The sequence below is a fragment of the Botryllus schlosseri genome, chromosome 6 (assembly GCF_051294905.1).
Source record: "Botryllus schlosseri isolate E-star chromosome 6, Bs_hap1, whole genome shotgun sequence".
NCBI lineage: Eukaryota > Metazoa > Chordata > Ascidiacea > Stolidobranchia > Styelidae > Botryllus > Botryllus schlosseri.
The window spans coordinates 3,774,851-3,791,857 of NC_137241.1; the positions used below are offsets into that span (position 1 = coordinate 3,774,851).

At 41.0% G+C, this 17,007-nt stretch overlaps 1 protein-coding gene across 4 annotated transcripts in view; it reads left to right on the top strand.

The window, feature by feature from the left end:
* The window catches only part of LOC145440340 (uncharacterized), a 36,395-nt gene that overhangs the window by 14,973 nt on the left and 4,415 nt on the right, over window positions 1-17,007 (top strand). For 2 of the 4 annotated variants that reach the window (XM_080317914.1, XM_080317912.1), the window contains exons 2-3: window positions 8,866-8,988; window positions 12,375-12,552. The exons of 1 other annotated variant lie outside the window; for it this stretch is intronic. In XM_080317914.1, the coding sequence (XP_080174040.1) occupies window positions 8,866-8,988; window positions 12,375-12,552 (301 nt within the window). Of the gene's footprint in view, window positions 1-5,374; window positions 6,808-8,865; window positions 8,989-12,374; window positions 12,553-17,007 lie in introns of those variants that run through there. One more of the 4 variants, XM_080317913.1, reaches the window with a different exon arrangement.

Here is a 17,007-nt window from a genome sequence, read left to right on the forward strand (position 1 = left end):
ACCGAATACTGTGCACGCATATTTTCTGTACCACCATCACTGCCGTTTGTTATGTATTTTGGTTCGATGAAAATAAAGACTCTCTCTCTCTCTCTCTCTATTATTTCATCCGCCAACGTTTTTTTTTCTTTTCGGATGTACAAATCAAATATTTCTCTCTCTCTCTCTCTCACACATCTTCATGCATGACATCTTATAAATGGCACCGAGTGTACTCTAATTAACGACTGCCACCTCGATCTGATGTAACAATAGGACCGTAACAGCACTTCGTCAGCCCCCAAAAACGTTGGTCTTTGCCCCCCCCCCTTCCATAGGGTGATAAACCAAACTTCGGGGGAGGGCGTCGCCCCCCGACCCCTCAGGCTATACGCTTTTTGTCGCTACTTATCATCTACATTGGGTGTCCGTTTAGTGAGGGAGCTTGTATTGCCTAGATTCGCTTGGCGCGGTAAAGTTGTATAATTCATGATTGAATCGGTCTATACGATCGAGAATTGCATATATATTGCTATCAATTTTTGTCCTCCCTCTGCTCACGTAATCGGATTTACCAGTATAGCTGAGTGAGGTGTGATGAAAAAGGACGAAACGTACTGAACTAAAAGACGTACAGGATTTCAAATTGGTATTTCTTTACTTGCAAATAATGTTCCCTGCGGGATGGCATCTGTCTTGTGGGGCTCAGATCGCCAGGACTGGAACATTCCGCCCAGCCATTTAGGCACATAATAGACGATTAAACATATATGCAGATATATCGATTTTTTGGTCAGCACAAGGGCAGTCCTTTTCGGCCAAGGTCTTCTCGCTGCTGATCGTTCTGGCACACTTTCTTGGAGTCGCATGTTACATGGCTCATAACTTCATATGTCTTGAGGCGTCATGGCGCGGTACTGGCCGACGCCGAAATGCCTATTTGTATAAATCATGTTAATTTTTGTTGGGGGAAGGATACCCAATAATCAAGACATCTGACAACGTTGAATCGCGCTCAGCGCGAAATTATTTTTGAAGAAGCTGCATAATTTTCCAAAAAAATACTCCATGATTTATGTTAATTCACGAAATAATTTGGGCTCCCTTCGAGCTCGCCCCCTCCCCCCTAATTGAGGGGTTTGGGGTGTGGCAGTTACGGTCCTGCATATCAACCTCGCCAATCGGCACATGCGTCAATCATTTTCCTGACTAGTCGTTTTATCTAAACCCTTATTTCTTTCCATCCAGTGTTCATGTTCAATGTGTTCTTGTCTCTTATTGCCTCCAATTTACATCGTCTAGGCCCAGGCGGATGTCTGATTTGATTGAAATCGCCTAGGTTCTGACGGGTGTCTGATTTGAAAGACTTTACCGTCGTTTTGACATCGTCGCAATTTTTCATTGTATTGCAGTCTTGTGGTGTTTTGAAATGATGATATCATTAATATACTGATACTGATACTATTTGGTGATGCGTTTAAAATAGCAGAAACTCCGAAAACGACAGTGTGCAATGTGTATCTTGCTAATTCGGAGGAGTGGGCCAGGGATATCTAGAACTAGTTCTAGATATCCCTGAGTGGGCCTAGGACGCAATAATTTTTCCGAGATCCGAATGAAAAGAGCAAGGAAAACGCTCAACGATGGGCAGTAGACTGATTACACTGGTCCACGAATTTCGAAAAAAAAATTGCGCCAAAAATTTTATTGATTGATTTAGGCAAATTTAAGGTTGCAGAATCCGACTCTGTGATCAGAATTTCTCTATTACATCAGACTTTTTTCTATTTCATGAATTAATCAAATTTCAGCTCTCGTTAGTGAATGACATCACGGTTAGCATACAACAACTACTGATCAAATGTTGTTATTGAAATCATCTATCATTAAACCTGGGTTGTTTTGTTGTACTACATAATGAATGAGTTCACGGTGAACTTGAATCCAGTGGTTCTCCATCCTCTTTCAATCAGAAGCTTTTTTCGACCCATAAAATTACACTGGTATAGAAATTTCAAAAAAAAAAATGGCGACCAAAATTTTAATGATTGATTTAGGCTAATATTAGGTTGCTGAATCCGATTCTGTGCTCAGAATTTCTCTATCACGTCAGATTTTGTCGGTATGTATTTTTCTCATTTTAATAAATTAATAAAATTTCGGCCTTCGTTAGTGACATTACGATGAGCGTACAACAGCAACAGATGAAATATTGTTATTGAAATCATCTATAATAATGAAACTAGGGTTGTTGTAGAACAGAATAACTGAGTTTTCGGTGAGCTTCAATCCAGTGGTTCTTTATCTTCTTTCGATCAGGACCTCTTTTCGACCCATTAATTTATATGTGGAGGCAGGGCCGTAACAGCACTTCGTCAGCCCCCCCCCCCAAAAAAAAACGTTGGTCTTGGGCCCCCCAGACCCCCCTCAGGCTGTACGTTGTTTACCTCTACTTATCATCTACATTGGCTGTCCAGTTGCTGTGTCAGCTTTTTCTCGCCTAAACGCGTTTCTATATTTCATGAATGAATCGGTCACTATGATCGGGAATTGCATATAGATCGCTGTCAATTTTGATCTATATCAAACGATAATAATGGAATCGCTTGCACACCAGACGAAACTAAAAGAATATCTCCTTCCGAGAGACGAACACGATTCCAAATTCGCATTTCGACACGGGGCTCATTATTGTCCTCGGCAGGTCTCATCTGAAACGTACGGCTCAAGCTGCGGGCGCTGGACTATTCGGAGCTCGTCACTGCAGTTCGCATATCAGAATTCATTTTCATAAGCAAGAGAATGGCAAATGTATACAGCAAGCTTGGGTCGTTTCGCATTATACAGTTCTCCTATAGCATTTTCAGGAGAACCGGGAATGCGATTAGAATTAAAATGAGAACAAAGAAACATTTCACAAATTAGAATATAAGTGGAATAACAGCAGTTCGCTCGAATTACAGTCTAATTAAACAACTAGAATTATCTAATTATCCAAGATTACGAATCAACCTGCCGTCCGGCACTATTAAGGTAGGGTTACCATATGTCCTTTTTTAAGAGGATTTGTCCTCTTCTGTCAGTGTCCTCGGAGGACGCCCAAATGTCCTTTTATTTTGGAATTCGTCCTCTTTCTCTCTAAAAAGTGGTAAAATGCGCGAAAAACTAGACTCCGATGCAGCAAACGCCAGAGTTAACAAAACAATCAACGAAAAATACGACCCGACTCCTCGTCACCTCATCCACGTAAGTCGTGTCTTACGAAAAGCCTAGAAGTCGGCCGTGCTAAAAGTCGGCAGATACGGAATCAAATATAAGCAATATCAACCATGGTGGCGAGATAGCGCAGTGGTATTATCCGCGGCTGCAACACCAATGGGTGCGGGTTCGAGTCCGACCGAGGTCGACCTCCGAATTCTGATACCTAAGTGTTGGAGGTTTACCTAGGCTCCTCAGCGGTGTCTTACAAAAGCCTAGAGGTGGGCCGTGCTATAAGTCGACAGTTACGGAAAATATGAAGAATATCGGCCTGGTGTAAATGACCATAGCAGTCGAACAACACCATGAATACCCCAAAACAAACAAACAAATATCAACCAAGAATACATCAAACAAACAAACGACGCGATGGGTATTTTGGGAGCAGATATTGGAAAGATGACCTTTCTTAATATGCAGTTTTTACTTCCATGTATTCTTCGAGTGAAGACAATTTAAGAACAAGCGCACAAAGCAAGCTTAGCTTACTTCGTTTGGTTCTAATCCTGATGATACAAATCGTTCGAAACTGATCATTATGCGGTTTCACGGCATTGAGTTTGACACTCGACTTTGAGCATGCCGCCGTCGTATGCGAAATCCTAATGCTTTTCTTCAGTCGATGTCTGACGTCTTTCGGAAGGTCTGATTGCATTAGCTTGTTGAACGAGCACGTAAGATAGTTTTGGAATTGTCTCAGCCCGCGTGAGTTTGTGAATAACAACTTATCTGAAGTTGAAAGCGCGTATAATTACGGTGAAAACGTAGTAGTTATAGCAGCACGTCGTCGTGAAGCTTCGCCTTCACACACCTTCAAAGTAATGGCAAACTATTTATCGCTCAGGTCGCTTTCTGTACGTTGCGAGTGTAAGAGCTCGGAATCAACGAGTTTGAATACGGCTTCCATACTTCAAACTATAACGTACGTCCTGCGCATTTAGGAAAGTGAGTAGTTCTAGTTCTAGTTGCGGACGTAGAAAAAATCGCCGAACAACTGGAAAACACCTGTCATCGTTTGGCATGAATCGTGATACCGGTGTTCTGTTGCGTGTGTTGTGCTTGCAGCCATTACTGCCACAAAGGCATCACTACTACACGTGGTGTAGCCAGGGGTAGATTTTGGGGTTCCTACCAGTTCCATTTCGTGAACTGATGTTCACGTGGAAAGCTGATCCGATTCGGATAAAATAAAAATTAGTGAGCTGATTCGGAATTGAGTCTAGTTAGTTGAGCTTCAGTTAGTTGGTTGCAGATTTTTAAAGGTCGTTAGTTCTATAGTTCTAGTTGATAGAAAGTGAGCATAGTTCTATTTCCAGTTAGTTGCGCATTTTTAAAAAAATCCAGTAGTTGGTCAAAGTATAATTATGGTCGCGTGCAGTGTAAGCGAACATTTACCGCGGAAAACTTCTCTATCATAGAAAACGTCGATTGGAAGTGAACGTAAAAAAATATGAAGCTGGAAGGATGCAGCTAGGTCACCGTGTATGATCATTGATTGGATATGCATCGCATCCATTTTTCCACTTGTACAAAGTCGGGGGTTGATTGCATGGGAGAAGGATACGCGATAGGGTGTTATAAGCAGACTTTTACAACCAGATAATCCTAGTTGTCCAAATTACACTATAATTGGAGCGAAATACCGGTAATCTAATTCTAGTCTAATTTGTGTAATGTTCTTTGCTCCCATTCTAAATCTGAAACCTGATTCGTGAAATGTGCCGGTGCTCTAATTTTAATCTAATTTATTGTTTTCCTGAAATTGCTAAGGGAGAACTATATAGCGCGAAACGAGCCAAACTTGCTGTGTGTATGTTTTTTTTAATAATTTTTTTTGCGGATTCCGGGGATTCACTGACTAAATTGTTGACCAAAAATTTCCGCACACCAAATTCGGCACGATTCCAACTGGTCGCACAGGAGTTTGAAAATTTTAAACTTATTGAAAAAATGCATTTTTTTTTTCAAACTTTAATGCCAACCCCTACTGCACAGATATTTCCCATTATCTGGATTATGAGAGTGAACTTCATTCATTGTCTAAATTTTCCGGTAATTATTATTCTAATCTAATTTGAAAAAAAAAAACTGTATGAACAATTATAATTATATTCTAATTTGAAAAAAAATATGCAACTATAATGCCGATCAATATCATCAGACAACTGCAACCATATTCCAAACTAATTCACGCTGGTTAACACAATGATACAAACTCATCTATCTTCGACCGTGAGTTCACCAGGTAATTATTACGATACGTCATACCCGGCGCGGTAATTTTACGAATTTGACAAGCATAACACATTTTTTTGCCGCACACGTAACACAAATAAAAGTTCCGATAGCTGTGATTATATGCGCCTTTAAAACGGTGCGTCTATTGAAGCACAAAATCGGAAAACGCAGAACCTAAAAGCTATTGTCGTTTAGCTTGTTTTGACTATCGTTTAAAATTCCTAAATTTCCATCACACGCCGCTTGTCATAAGACGCGGGTATATTCAGCGAGTGTCTCAATTTTTCTAGTTTCGGAAATCGCTTTCAAATTACGATCGTGATTTCTGTCAACTCAAACGGACGTGATTTCGTTGACTGTCACTCTGCGAATGCTTGGATTTGGCGGAACGTGCATTTACAGATACGAGACAGGTGCGCTAGGCAGTAGCCGTATCCCGTGTTGCCCTGTACTGATTTCTCATTATTGTACCGCGATTGGTAACTGAGAGCTCGAATTTTGCGCATACAGCTGAGTTTGAATAGCTTCTTGGAGGTACTGAACTTCAATATACAATTTATTAGTATATTCAAATATACTTTTGAAGTACAGAATTCCAATATTGCAGCAAACAATACGTTCATGTTCTCTAATTTATTCCACTCGAAGCTTTTCCACTCACTCTCATCAGGAGCGAACAGCGAACGTCTGTAAATATGCCATCAATCAAATTCGACATATAGAAAGAATTTTGTCTTTGTGGCGTAATAATTAGTGATGGTGTGAAAGTGAGGTTCGCGTTTGCGTTCTGTGTGTGAACCACAATGGTCGATATTTTAGAGGTTCACGTTCACAAACGAACCTTGGTAGGTTCTGCACTGTGAACCTATTTCATAGGTTACCATTTTCACGTCATTATTTCTTCTTTGGCGGGCATGCACCTGCCATTCTAAAAAAATATCCATGGTTTGTTACAAATAGTATAAACACGGCCCGTGTTACAAATAGCGACGGTTAGAACTGCACGTTAAAGCAACCTTGCGATATCAATTCATTTAAAACAGGAATCATCAGTAGGCTAGATTTAACCAATAGGCCTATACCACTTTTTGAAATTCAATTTTTTAGATTTTTCACTCTAATTTTCACAGATCAATAGTTTGTTAAATTATAATAGCCGTGACCTTATGTGTGTTAAAGGATGCTTGTCCCGGTAGTGGATTTCTCAAAATGTAACTTACAGTACGATAGTGATGCAATCAGCGAGCACTCTTTCAAAGAGATAGGACGTCATCTTCACGAGGCTTGCAAGACTGCTGGTTTTGCTTATCTCTCCTATACCGGCTTACCAAGGTAACACTAAATGTGTAGCTATGATTTGAAACTCAAACCGGGTGATAATTCGAACTATACACTCTCTTACACAAGCACAAATAAATCTGAACCCCAGTGGTGACTTTTGGGGTGGGGCTAGGTGGGTGGTCGCCCGGGGCTTCCCTGGTCGAAGGCCCCCCTCTTTGTTCTATCATCAAATCTCTGCATTTTGTAGAGAAGTCCCATATCCCGATAATCATCAAGTCTCTGCATGCGGTAGAGGTACTTAGTTTTGATGTGTTCTATCCTTACAACCATGCATAACTAGATATATTACCTAATCCAGCTTCTGGCTCAAACCTTGACGTTGGGTGCTGGCTCATCACTAATGTCAGCCGATAGCTTTCCAGATTAGTGTGGGTCTATTTAGCCTGCAGCAGTTGTATCGGTAATCTATTATTTCACGCTACATGCCATACATCTTCAACATGAAGGCATGAGATATCGTTAACTGGTTCACTTATTTTATAATTTAACCATGTATGATAAAAGAAGGCTCAGTAGCAAGAGCAATTCAACATTCCGGCCTGCTTAAAAGCCGTGTTATAGTGTCATATACACATCACCTAATCCCGTTCCATAGATGGCGCACTAATATTAAGTTGGTAACAGTAGATGCGGATCGGTGGTCAGAAGCTGCGATTACACACTTAGACGGTGGCCCCCGGAAATCTCGCCCAGCCCCCCCCCCCCATCCTAGGGTCACCACTGCTGAACCCGTATTATTCGGCCTTTGATTGGTAGGGCTATATACTGTGAAATTATGTAGTTTTGACTTTTCATGCTATTCCATCATTAACGGGTTCGTCACTTGCCATGTAACGTAGCCTACTGGTACTTTGAAACACATTTTGACGGTAGCCTACCCTCCCTATTCCCTGGTATTGAATTGTAGTTCCTGCAATAATGTCTAGCTCGGCAGTCAAAAATTAACCACGTTACAGTAATTTCATAATAATTTTTAGATACCTTCATATAGAATTACACGTGGCGAGATAGCGTAGCGTAGCGACAGCCGCAACACCAATGGGTTACGGCCGGGTTCGAGTCCGATCGAGATCGACTCCTGAGTTCCTATAAGTGTTGCGAGTTTATCTAGGCTCCTACTCGCCACGTGATCCGCGCAAGCGGTGTCTTATAAAAGCCTAGAAGTGAGCCGCGCTACAAGTCGGCAGCTACGGAGTAAAAATGAAGAAAATTGGCCTGGTGTAAATTACCACTGTAGTCGACAAACACCATGAATGCCATAAACAACAACAACATATAAAGTTACATGTTATTCTTCAATTAAAATATTTCAGGATTGTTGGCTGCCGTATTTGTGTATTCTCCGGTTCTAGTTATCGCCACGTACCATATTTATTAACAGTCTTTCATAAGATGATAAATATCCCATTCTTGCTCCTGGAATGTTGGTGCTAATGTCACTGTCTGCAATAGTGCGGTAGTCACGATACTGGTAGTAGCGGTATCAACACCTGAATCCAATACCGCTGATTCATTTCAGTGTTTGTTTCTATAAATTTGTCGATCCATTACTTGATAGCAAGGTTGTAATGACTCGAGTCGGAATTAGTAGTAGTAGAAGAAGTAGAAGAAGTCTAAAATGATAATCTCTTGAGCAAGTAATCCATTAGGCAGAAGCTACTTGACAAAGTATAAGTAGTTCTCTACTGATCAGTGACCATCTCGGGTTAAGATTAGACAAATGAGTATAGGCCTACATTGTGAATGCGAGCGATTCGTTTCACTCGAAAAGTGATGTAAAAATTGAGTTGAACACGACTTGAACTCGAGACTGAACAGTAATAAACGGTATAACTTGGACTCAAGTCTCAATAGAACGACTTGAACCTTCGCACCCTAACTCGTCTGACTCGAACTTGACTCATGGGTCAATTGAAAACGACTCAAATTGATCCGAGTCAAAAACTATGAACGTAAGATTTGTGACTCGGAACCTTGTGACTTAGTTACAGCCCCTCTTGAAAGATAGAAAGAGCTCTACTATTTACCATGTGTCAATGCATACGCCAGGTCTAAAGTGGACACTGTAAATGAAGCTGCGAGCAGGTTCTTCTCTCGACCTTTGGAATACAAGACCCGGTTTTGTTCGGATAGCCCAAAGACTTCAGCATACACACGTCTCGGTGATCTGACGTGAGTTTGGATTTACAGCCCGACCGATATTGGTTTGTCGATAGTATATCGAGTCAATATCACTGTATTGGTATCGGCCGTTGGAGATTGAAATATCGGCGATTTTTGTCACGTCACAGCATGGTAGTAGGGAGCAGACTTGGACAACTCGATAATTCTAGTTGTATAATTAGATTACTTGAAGCAAAATGCCGGAAATTTAAATCTACTTGAATTTGTGAAATGTTTCTTTGCTGTACTTTCATTTTATTTCTGATCTAATTTCTGGTTTTCCCGTAAATGCTACAGGAGAACTGCATAGTACGAAACGAGCCAATCACTATGTACAGACATTTGCTATTCTCATGCTTATGAGACTAATTTGATTTTAACGGAACTCGATGCGTAAATGCGTAAAATGACTCGACTGGAGTCAATTTGTGTATTGACTCGACTTGTACTCGAATCATTGTGCCTGACTCGAAGCAAGTCATTTGACTCGAGACTAGGACGGCCAAGACGAACATTTCATTGTAACTTCGTAGAGTAGTAAAGTCACCACAGCATTGGTATTTTTTCTATCAGTCCTGATTCCTGAAAATTAGGGCCATAAACTGCTAGGACTGGGGAAAATTACGGTATTATTAATGTGAGCCATTCTATATCACTCGAGTAGAGTTGAAAAAAGTGTGTTGAACCGGATTGAACTCAACACAACGACTTAGACTCGGACTCGAGTCGTAACACTATGACTGGTACTCGATCCTCCACTACTCACTGACTTAGACTCGGACTTAGCTCGAGTTAAAACCATAAAAGTGTCATTGACTTGTAATTCGGAAGCTTGTGACTTAGTTCCAACCCTATTTCTGTGTTTGATTTTTTTTGCAGCATATACACCGACTCATGATACACATACACACGATCTGTGCGTATGCATACCATGAGTTGATGATGTGCATATGCCGATGGACAAGAAAGGTGCAGATATAGGACTGTAAGGCTTTCTAAGTCTTGGACCACCCTTCCATGCTATCCTGGTAATGCCCAGTGCCAAGCTGGGCAAGTCATGGATACCAGTGTTACTAATCAGGTCTTTGGTCTGACCCGGCTGGAGATTGCACCATAGATTACTAACCTAGGGATAGATCCGCAACTCAGTCGTCACACTTGAATATGCCGAGAGGTCTACTGCAGTGTTGGGATCAAGTCACTACCTTCGAGTCACGAGTCATTTCGAGTCATTGCACATTTAGACTCGAGTCAAGTCAAGTCAATCGATTTTCGAAGGTGACTCGAGTCAAGTCAAGTCACTCGATTTTTCGAGGTGACTCGAGTCAAGTCGAGTCACGAGTCAAGTCAAGTTGCCTTTTCGAAGTATGAAGCATGATTACGTCATTGGATTTTGCTAGCTGGCTGAAATACAGATTGAGTGGTCATTGATTCTGAACCCATGAACGAATATAGAGTTAAATATACACCCAAGAAGGCTCTGTATCGTTCATATATACGTAGAACTGGTGAACTAAGTAAGTAATTGCATAGCCACAGTTTACCAGCCAAAGTAGAGAATAGAGAAACGAATTGTTAAGATGCAATACATTAACCATTTACAAATTGATATGATACAATTCGAACCTATGCGCCAATGGTTGATGCCAATATAAACTATTCGAATTCAATATCAATAAAACAAGAGGTTTGGTTAAGGTAAGAACATAAAACAGAAATATACATTTAGCTATTACATTACTTTACTATACTAGTTTACGACATCGTAAGCTATAAGCTTCGATCACTTCGTTTGCGGACAATTTATTTGTGAAAGAACAATGGAGGCACAGTGAAACGCACGATCATTGAATGATTATAGTCGCTCTCACGGGTTACACGAGCGTTTCGCGAGCAATCCGACCATATGCAAGATACAGTGATTTTTATCGACACCGATTCCTTGATGACTTGAAATTGACTCGTGAATTTTGCTCCGAGTCACGAGTCAATCTTTAATTTTGATACGCCGAGTCAAGTCAAGTCATTTTAGCAAAGTGACTCGAGTCAAGTCAAGTCACACGAAAAAGGTGACTCGAGTCTGACTCGAGTCAAGTCATGACTCGAGTCATCCCAACACTGGTCTACTGATCAGCCGTATAAAACCAGCATAATTGATAGTCCCTTAGCTGGCGATCCGAGTGCTCAAATGTTATAAAACTGGTCTGAATCGAAATCAGTGTCGCACTGATTGCGAAAATACAAATCAAACTCTGGCCAGCAGACTTGGACAACTAGATAATTCTAGTTGTCTAATTTCACTAAATTGGAGCGAAATGCCAGTAATCTAATTCTAATCAAATTTGTGAAATGTTCTTATGCTCTAATTCTAATTCTAATCTAGTTTGTGAAATGTCCGTATTCTCTAATTCTAGTTCTAATCTAGTTATTGTTTTCCTGAAAATGCCTCTTTGTCCGAGGCATATTGCACTATTGCAGTGATTTAAAAAGAATATCCCGCTTGCGCAGGGAAATCCAGTGCCAAGCCGCCATCGCCTTACTTACACCGTGCAGTCATAGTAGATATTATGACGAATATAGCCTGCTAGAGTAGCTTGTAGTCTGCGAACAACATTCTAGTTTCTAAAACTTTACGTTAGTACATCGCCATTCTGACTAACATGGGCGATGCCCACGGTTACCATAAAAAAAGTAATATTTTATTAAAGTATAGTAAAATCGAGCCAAGCTTGGTGTACAGAAGTTAACCATTCTCATCTTTATTAAACAAAAATATGTGGCGCTTGTCGCCTCACGGCCTTTTGCACCACGCACTGTGATTTGATTTGAACTGCATTTTGCTGTATTCATTTCCCATATACAATTTCATTCAATTTCCAAGTTTTTGCGAACTAAGTATAGCTCTAATTCTAATTCTAATCTAATCTGGAAAAAGCTTAGTAGCTCTAATTCTAATTCTAATCTAATTTGAAAAAAGCTGTGTAGCTCTAATTCTAATTCTAATCTAATTTTGAAAAACTGTGCCGTTCTAATTCTAATTCTAATCTAGTTTGAAAAAAACTGTGGAGCTCTAATTCTAATTCTAATCTAATTCAGAAAAGCTGAAAATTTATTGTTGTCCAAGTCTGCTGACCAGGGCAATGGAGCAACTCCGAAAGAGGCGTAAAAGCCGATTGTTCCGAACAATCAGAGCGTGCCAACACAATGACCATAACTATGGCTATTACCATTACGTTATCTTGTAAATGCCATGGAGTATTGGAAATGAGCTACATGCCATATCTTTTGAGTATCTGCTGAATATATCGTGGTGTCGACTCAAAATACGATATCTGTCAGACTCCACTTGGATTACACGTGACCTTGCAATATCAGGTTGGAGATTTTCATTTCAGACTGAACGCAAATCGCCCCTTCGATCACCTGGAAGGTTTCCGTGTGACTATGAAAAATGAAGACGCCCCGTGGCCAGATGTACCAGGACTGAAGGAAAGCACCGCTGAACTGAGTCGGTTGTGTAAAAAATTGCTTCTCAGAGTTCTCTCGGCACTCGGCTATGGTATGGATCTCAAGGTAAGAGCATCGCTTTGACGTGAAAAGCCTTGGACTTTGCCAGGGTTTTAATGGTTCGAGTCACGACTCGACTCGAGTCGCGATATTTGGGTGACTCGAGTCAGTTTTTTAAATACGGCAACAGCTCGACCCGACTTGTGCTCAAGTCATTGCGAATGATTTGACCAAGCCACATCACTGAAGGCTCACTCAGTCCAAGACAACTATTTCATTGTGATTCTCACACGCCCCCCCCCCCCCCATATTTATGACACTGAAAAAGGCCGTGACACGTCATCGTAACATCACAAAATGCAACCAGAATGCTAGCAATCACATCGAATATAGTTTAATGGCATGGACGGTTATGACTTGGGCAAGTTTTCGTTGCACTACAATCGCGAGAAAGTTGCACTTAATTTTGACAAAAGTTGCAGTAAAAAGTTGCATTTGTAATTTTTGTTGAATTAGTAGGGTATGAGATACTCCAAAGCCTCCATTGTATAAGCTAGTTCCTGTAGAGATAGTTTATAGCAGTGGTTCTCAACCGCCGGTCCGCGGACCGGTGCCGGTCCGCGACGACATTCCTGCCGGTCCGCCAGGCATATTAGAATTTTATACTTTTATTTCAAGATGCAATGTTGAAGGCTTGTTCATTGATAAAATAAATAAAACATCAAATTTTATACTGATTGATAACTTCGTGAGGTAATCTTAGGGCTGGAAACATGTTCGATTTGACTTAAAGTTCAAGACGTGTCATTTGACGACAAGCAAGTGACAAGTACACAGAACAGATACGAGCCAACTCATCGCTAAACAGCACAGTTTGATCATTGGTTTTCGATTCATTCATTTTGTGCAGGACTGTAACGGTGGCACCTCAAACCGCCCAACTGGAGAAGGGCCGAGCTTGAATTGGGCTCAAAATTATTTCGCAAATGAACATAAATCATAAATCATAGCATAATTGAAACCTTTTCTAACATTTTTCAATTTCTTTTCGCGCTTTGTACGATTTAGTATCCCTCAATGTCTCGCCTAACCTATTACTTAGGTGCCCTTCTCTGAGAAATACGGAATGATTTATAGGTATTTCGGCGTCAGCCATTACCACTCCACGACGTGCCAAAGCATAATGAAGCATAGGTTAACATGGGACTCCGAAAAGGTGGGCTAAAAATTCGGCCGCGAGAAAACCGCTTCACTCGTGAATGATCGAAAATTTTCACTATTGGCGCGATTAAGCTATCCTACGTAAACTCTGTGCTTATACGCTGAGAAGAATGGATGTGCTCACAAGTACAGGTGAAAACATCCACCCAACTGAAGGGTCTGGGGGTGAAGCCCCCGGAAGCTTGACTTATCGTCGTGTGGGCGCCCCAAGACCAGCGTTTTTGGGTTGGGCTGGCGAAGTGCTTTTTCAGCCCGGATTTGCGGATGGCCGGTATAGTTGCTGTAATGTGTTTTCTTGCGGCACGCATTGTATTCGTATAGGTAGTTGCCAGAGTAGCCTGTTTCTGGTGGCTGTGGGCAATGAGCAATGTAGCACGAAAAAGTGCTTGGTCCGACTACGATACGGTTCTTCTCTCGATATTGTCAAAGAGAAGAATAATATTAGAATTGGCGTGGTCGGTTAAGCCCACGGCGTTCGGAGCGAAAGACAGTAAAGGTCTCTCGGCAGTAGCACATTTATCTGTACAAGGCAATTTTACCTCGACTCGGCAGACTCACTACCATAAAATCACATGAATGCCATCATGAATAATAATTAAATACGATCAAAACCCTCTAAATTTCACTCTCTAGCACCATATAATTGCAAAAAAACGGTTGCATACTCTACATTTTGGCTTCATTTCTATTTTGAAAGTTCACCGGTCCGCCAGACATTTTTTGAAATTTCACCGGTCCGCGAGGTGAAAAAGGTTGAGAACCACTGGTTTATAGCATGTTTTCAAATAACTCCTTTACATTTTGACGCAATATTTGATAAAAGTTGGGATAAAAATTGGTATGAAAAATGGAGAAAAGTTGTAAAAGGTTGCACTATAAGATCCCTCCAAACAGCTTAAAACATCATAGTACATAGATTCTGAGTATCTAGGGAGCTGTAGGCAGCTGTAAAAAAGTTGAAAAAATTGCAAAAACTTGCCCTAGACTGTTGGTAAGAGATTCTCAAATATGAAACTCGGACTATACACAGAGCAACAACTATAAATTGGAGGTAAATCGCGCAGAGCGCGAAAAATAATTTTCAGTTGACTGCAGCTTCGCGTCCCCTTCAGATGCTTTCACTCCCCCCTGTTTGAGAACCACTGGTCTATCAGTGCTGGTACTTGGAAAATAGGGCCAGAAACTGTCACGAGTGGGAAAGTTACTTTATTATCAATGCGAGGCATTTGATATAACCAAAGCAGAGAGGTAAAATGGATTGAATATGACTTGAACTCGACTCTACTACCAAACAGAGTCACCGATATTGAGGAATTGCGGCAGATTTTAGGAATGTCTGACTCAGTTCCAATGGGCTCCGTATTCTGCAAATCAAACCATCCCAGAATCTTGACATAATCGAAGCAATGTTGTCATGTTTGAAGCCAGGGCTGGAAAAAATTGAGTACCTGAAGCTGAATGATTCGTGTCTGAATTGAGTATTCGAGTATCATCCATTATGACGTCATACGAGTATGGATGATGCGGAATGTTTGTGTGTACCGGTTTTGCAACCACAAAAAATCATAGTTTCGATTGTTTTATCCGAAACAAAGCCTTCAAACCTCGATTAGTGGTATCACATCATTTAAAAATATAATTCAACGGCATGAGCGTTAGTGAAAGTGACATTTCCATGAAGCCACAATCGACCCACATCATTATCTCAAAGTCCTATTAAGTATGGATGATCAAAACAACAATTTACGTGTATGTGATGTAGAACTGGCTTTATCTTTGTTGTCGCATAAAATAAACACGACTCGAAGCCTAATACACGATTCACAGTCGAATCACTCAATTTCGCCCAGTCCTACGAGATATAGACACCGTTTAAGCTACGTCACGAAAGTTGAGATTACTCGCGAATATGTTGGACACCATGCCCTGGAAAACGGACTTGGTTAACTCGGCATGCGATCCGATTAGGAACAGGATATATGCGTCGGGCAGAGCCTGCGATCAGGTAATGCGAAAGATATAGGATTAGCGGGGCGTCGAATTTGTTTAAATCTCCTTAAAGCCAATTTAACCCGCGCTTTCGATCATGTGAACGACATTCCGGCTCATTCGTAACACTATGTCAAGAGCGTCGTATCTCTCGACGACAATAAATAATTATTCTTGCCGAAGATATGCGAATCGGAAACAAGGGGATTTGTCTTGTCTAAGAAACGCCTAGGATGGCGAAAGCCAGGCTATTTGAGGTCATAATGACAGAGAGTAGCAGTCTCGTTTCGAAGAGGCGGCAAATTAAAAGCGTGGAAAACTTGAGCCGCTAGCGAATGTATTTTGTCCTGAGCATGACGGCGAAAGACACGCGTAACACCAGATGCTGTCAATGCTGCGACCCACAATGAGTTATGACGACCAAACGAACAGAAAATAACGAAAAAAGAAACAACATATGCAATTCTGCATACGCTATTCGTTATTAATGCGAAAATTGAGTTTCCATCTTAGATATTATCAGGTCAAGTCTAGTCTTTATTGGTGTGATTTTCTTACTCGGAAAATATCCAGAAATACCTAAAATTGAGGTACTCTTATTTACTGCCAACCACCAGATTTAAAATCGTCAGTATTCCAACAGTTTTTTTTATATACCTATAGGGTAGCTCTCATATCAATTGGAAGATTGAGAGCATTGCAAAACATCCAAAACTAGCCTCTGCGACATATTGAAATGCTTCAAGACGCACCTGATATAGCTTCGTGACCCGCCGATGTGCCGCGACCAACTGGTTGGGAAATACAGATATGCATGACATATCACTACTCTCGGACTAATGCAACAGAGTTGGAAGCCAAACTGCTTAATTTATTCAAGTTGCCTTTTGTCAAGGAGAAAGCAGTGTTTGTATAGATTTGCATGGGTTTCATGAATGGAACTTCCCTACTGCACCTGTTCAGAGCTGCCATTAGTCATTAATAGAGCTCGAACGGTTTCAGAATTTTGTACCGATAAAACCGATAACCAACACCTCCATCGACGATGTATATAATTCGGGGTTATAATGACTCGAATCGAGTCAATTTGTGTATTACCTCGACTTGCACTCGAGTTATTGTGCATGACTCATACCAAGTCGTGTGACTCGAGACTATAGGACTGGCATGACAGACATTGCATTGTAACTTCAAAGAATAGTAGTAAGTCACCACGCTATTGGTAGTACGTCTATCAGTCCTGATACTTCGAAAATAGGGCCAGAAACTGCTAGGGCTGAGGAAAATCTCGATATCATGAATGCGAGTCAT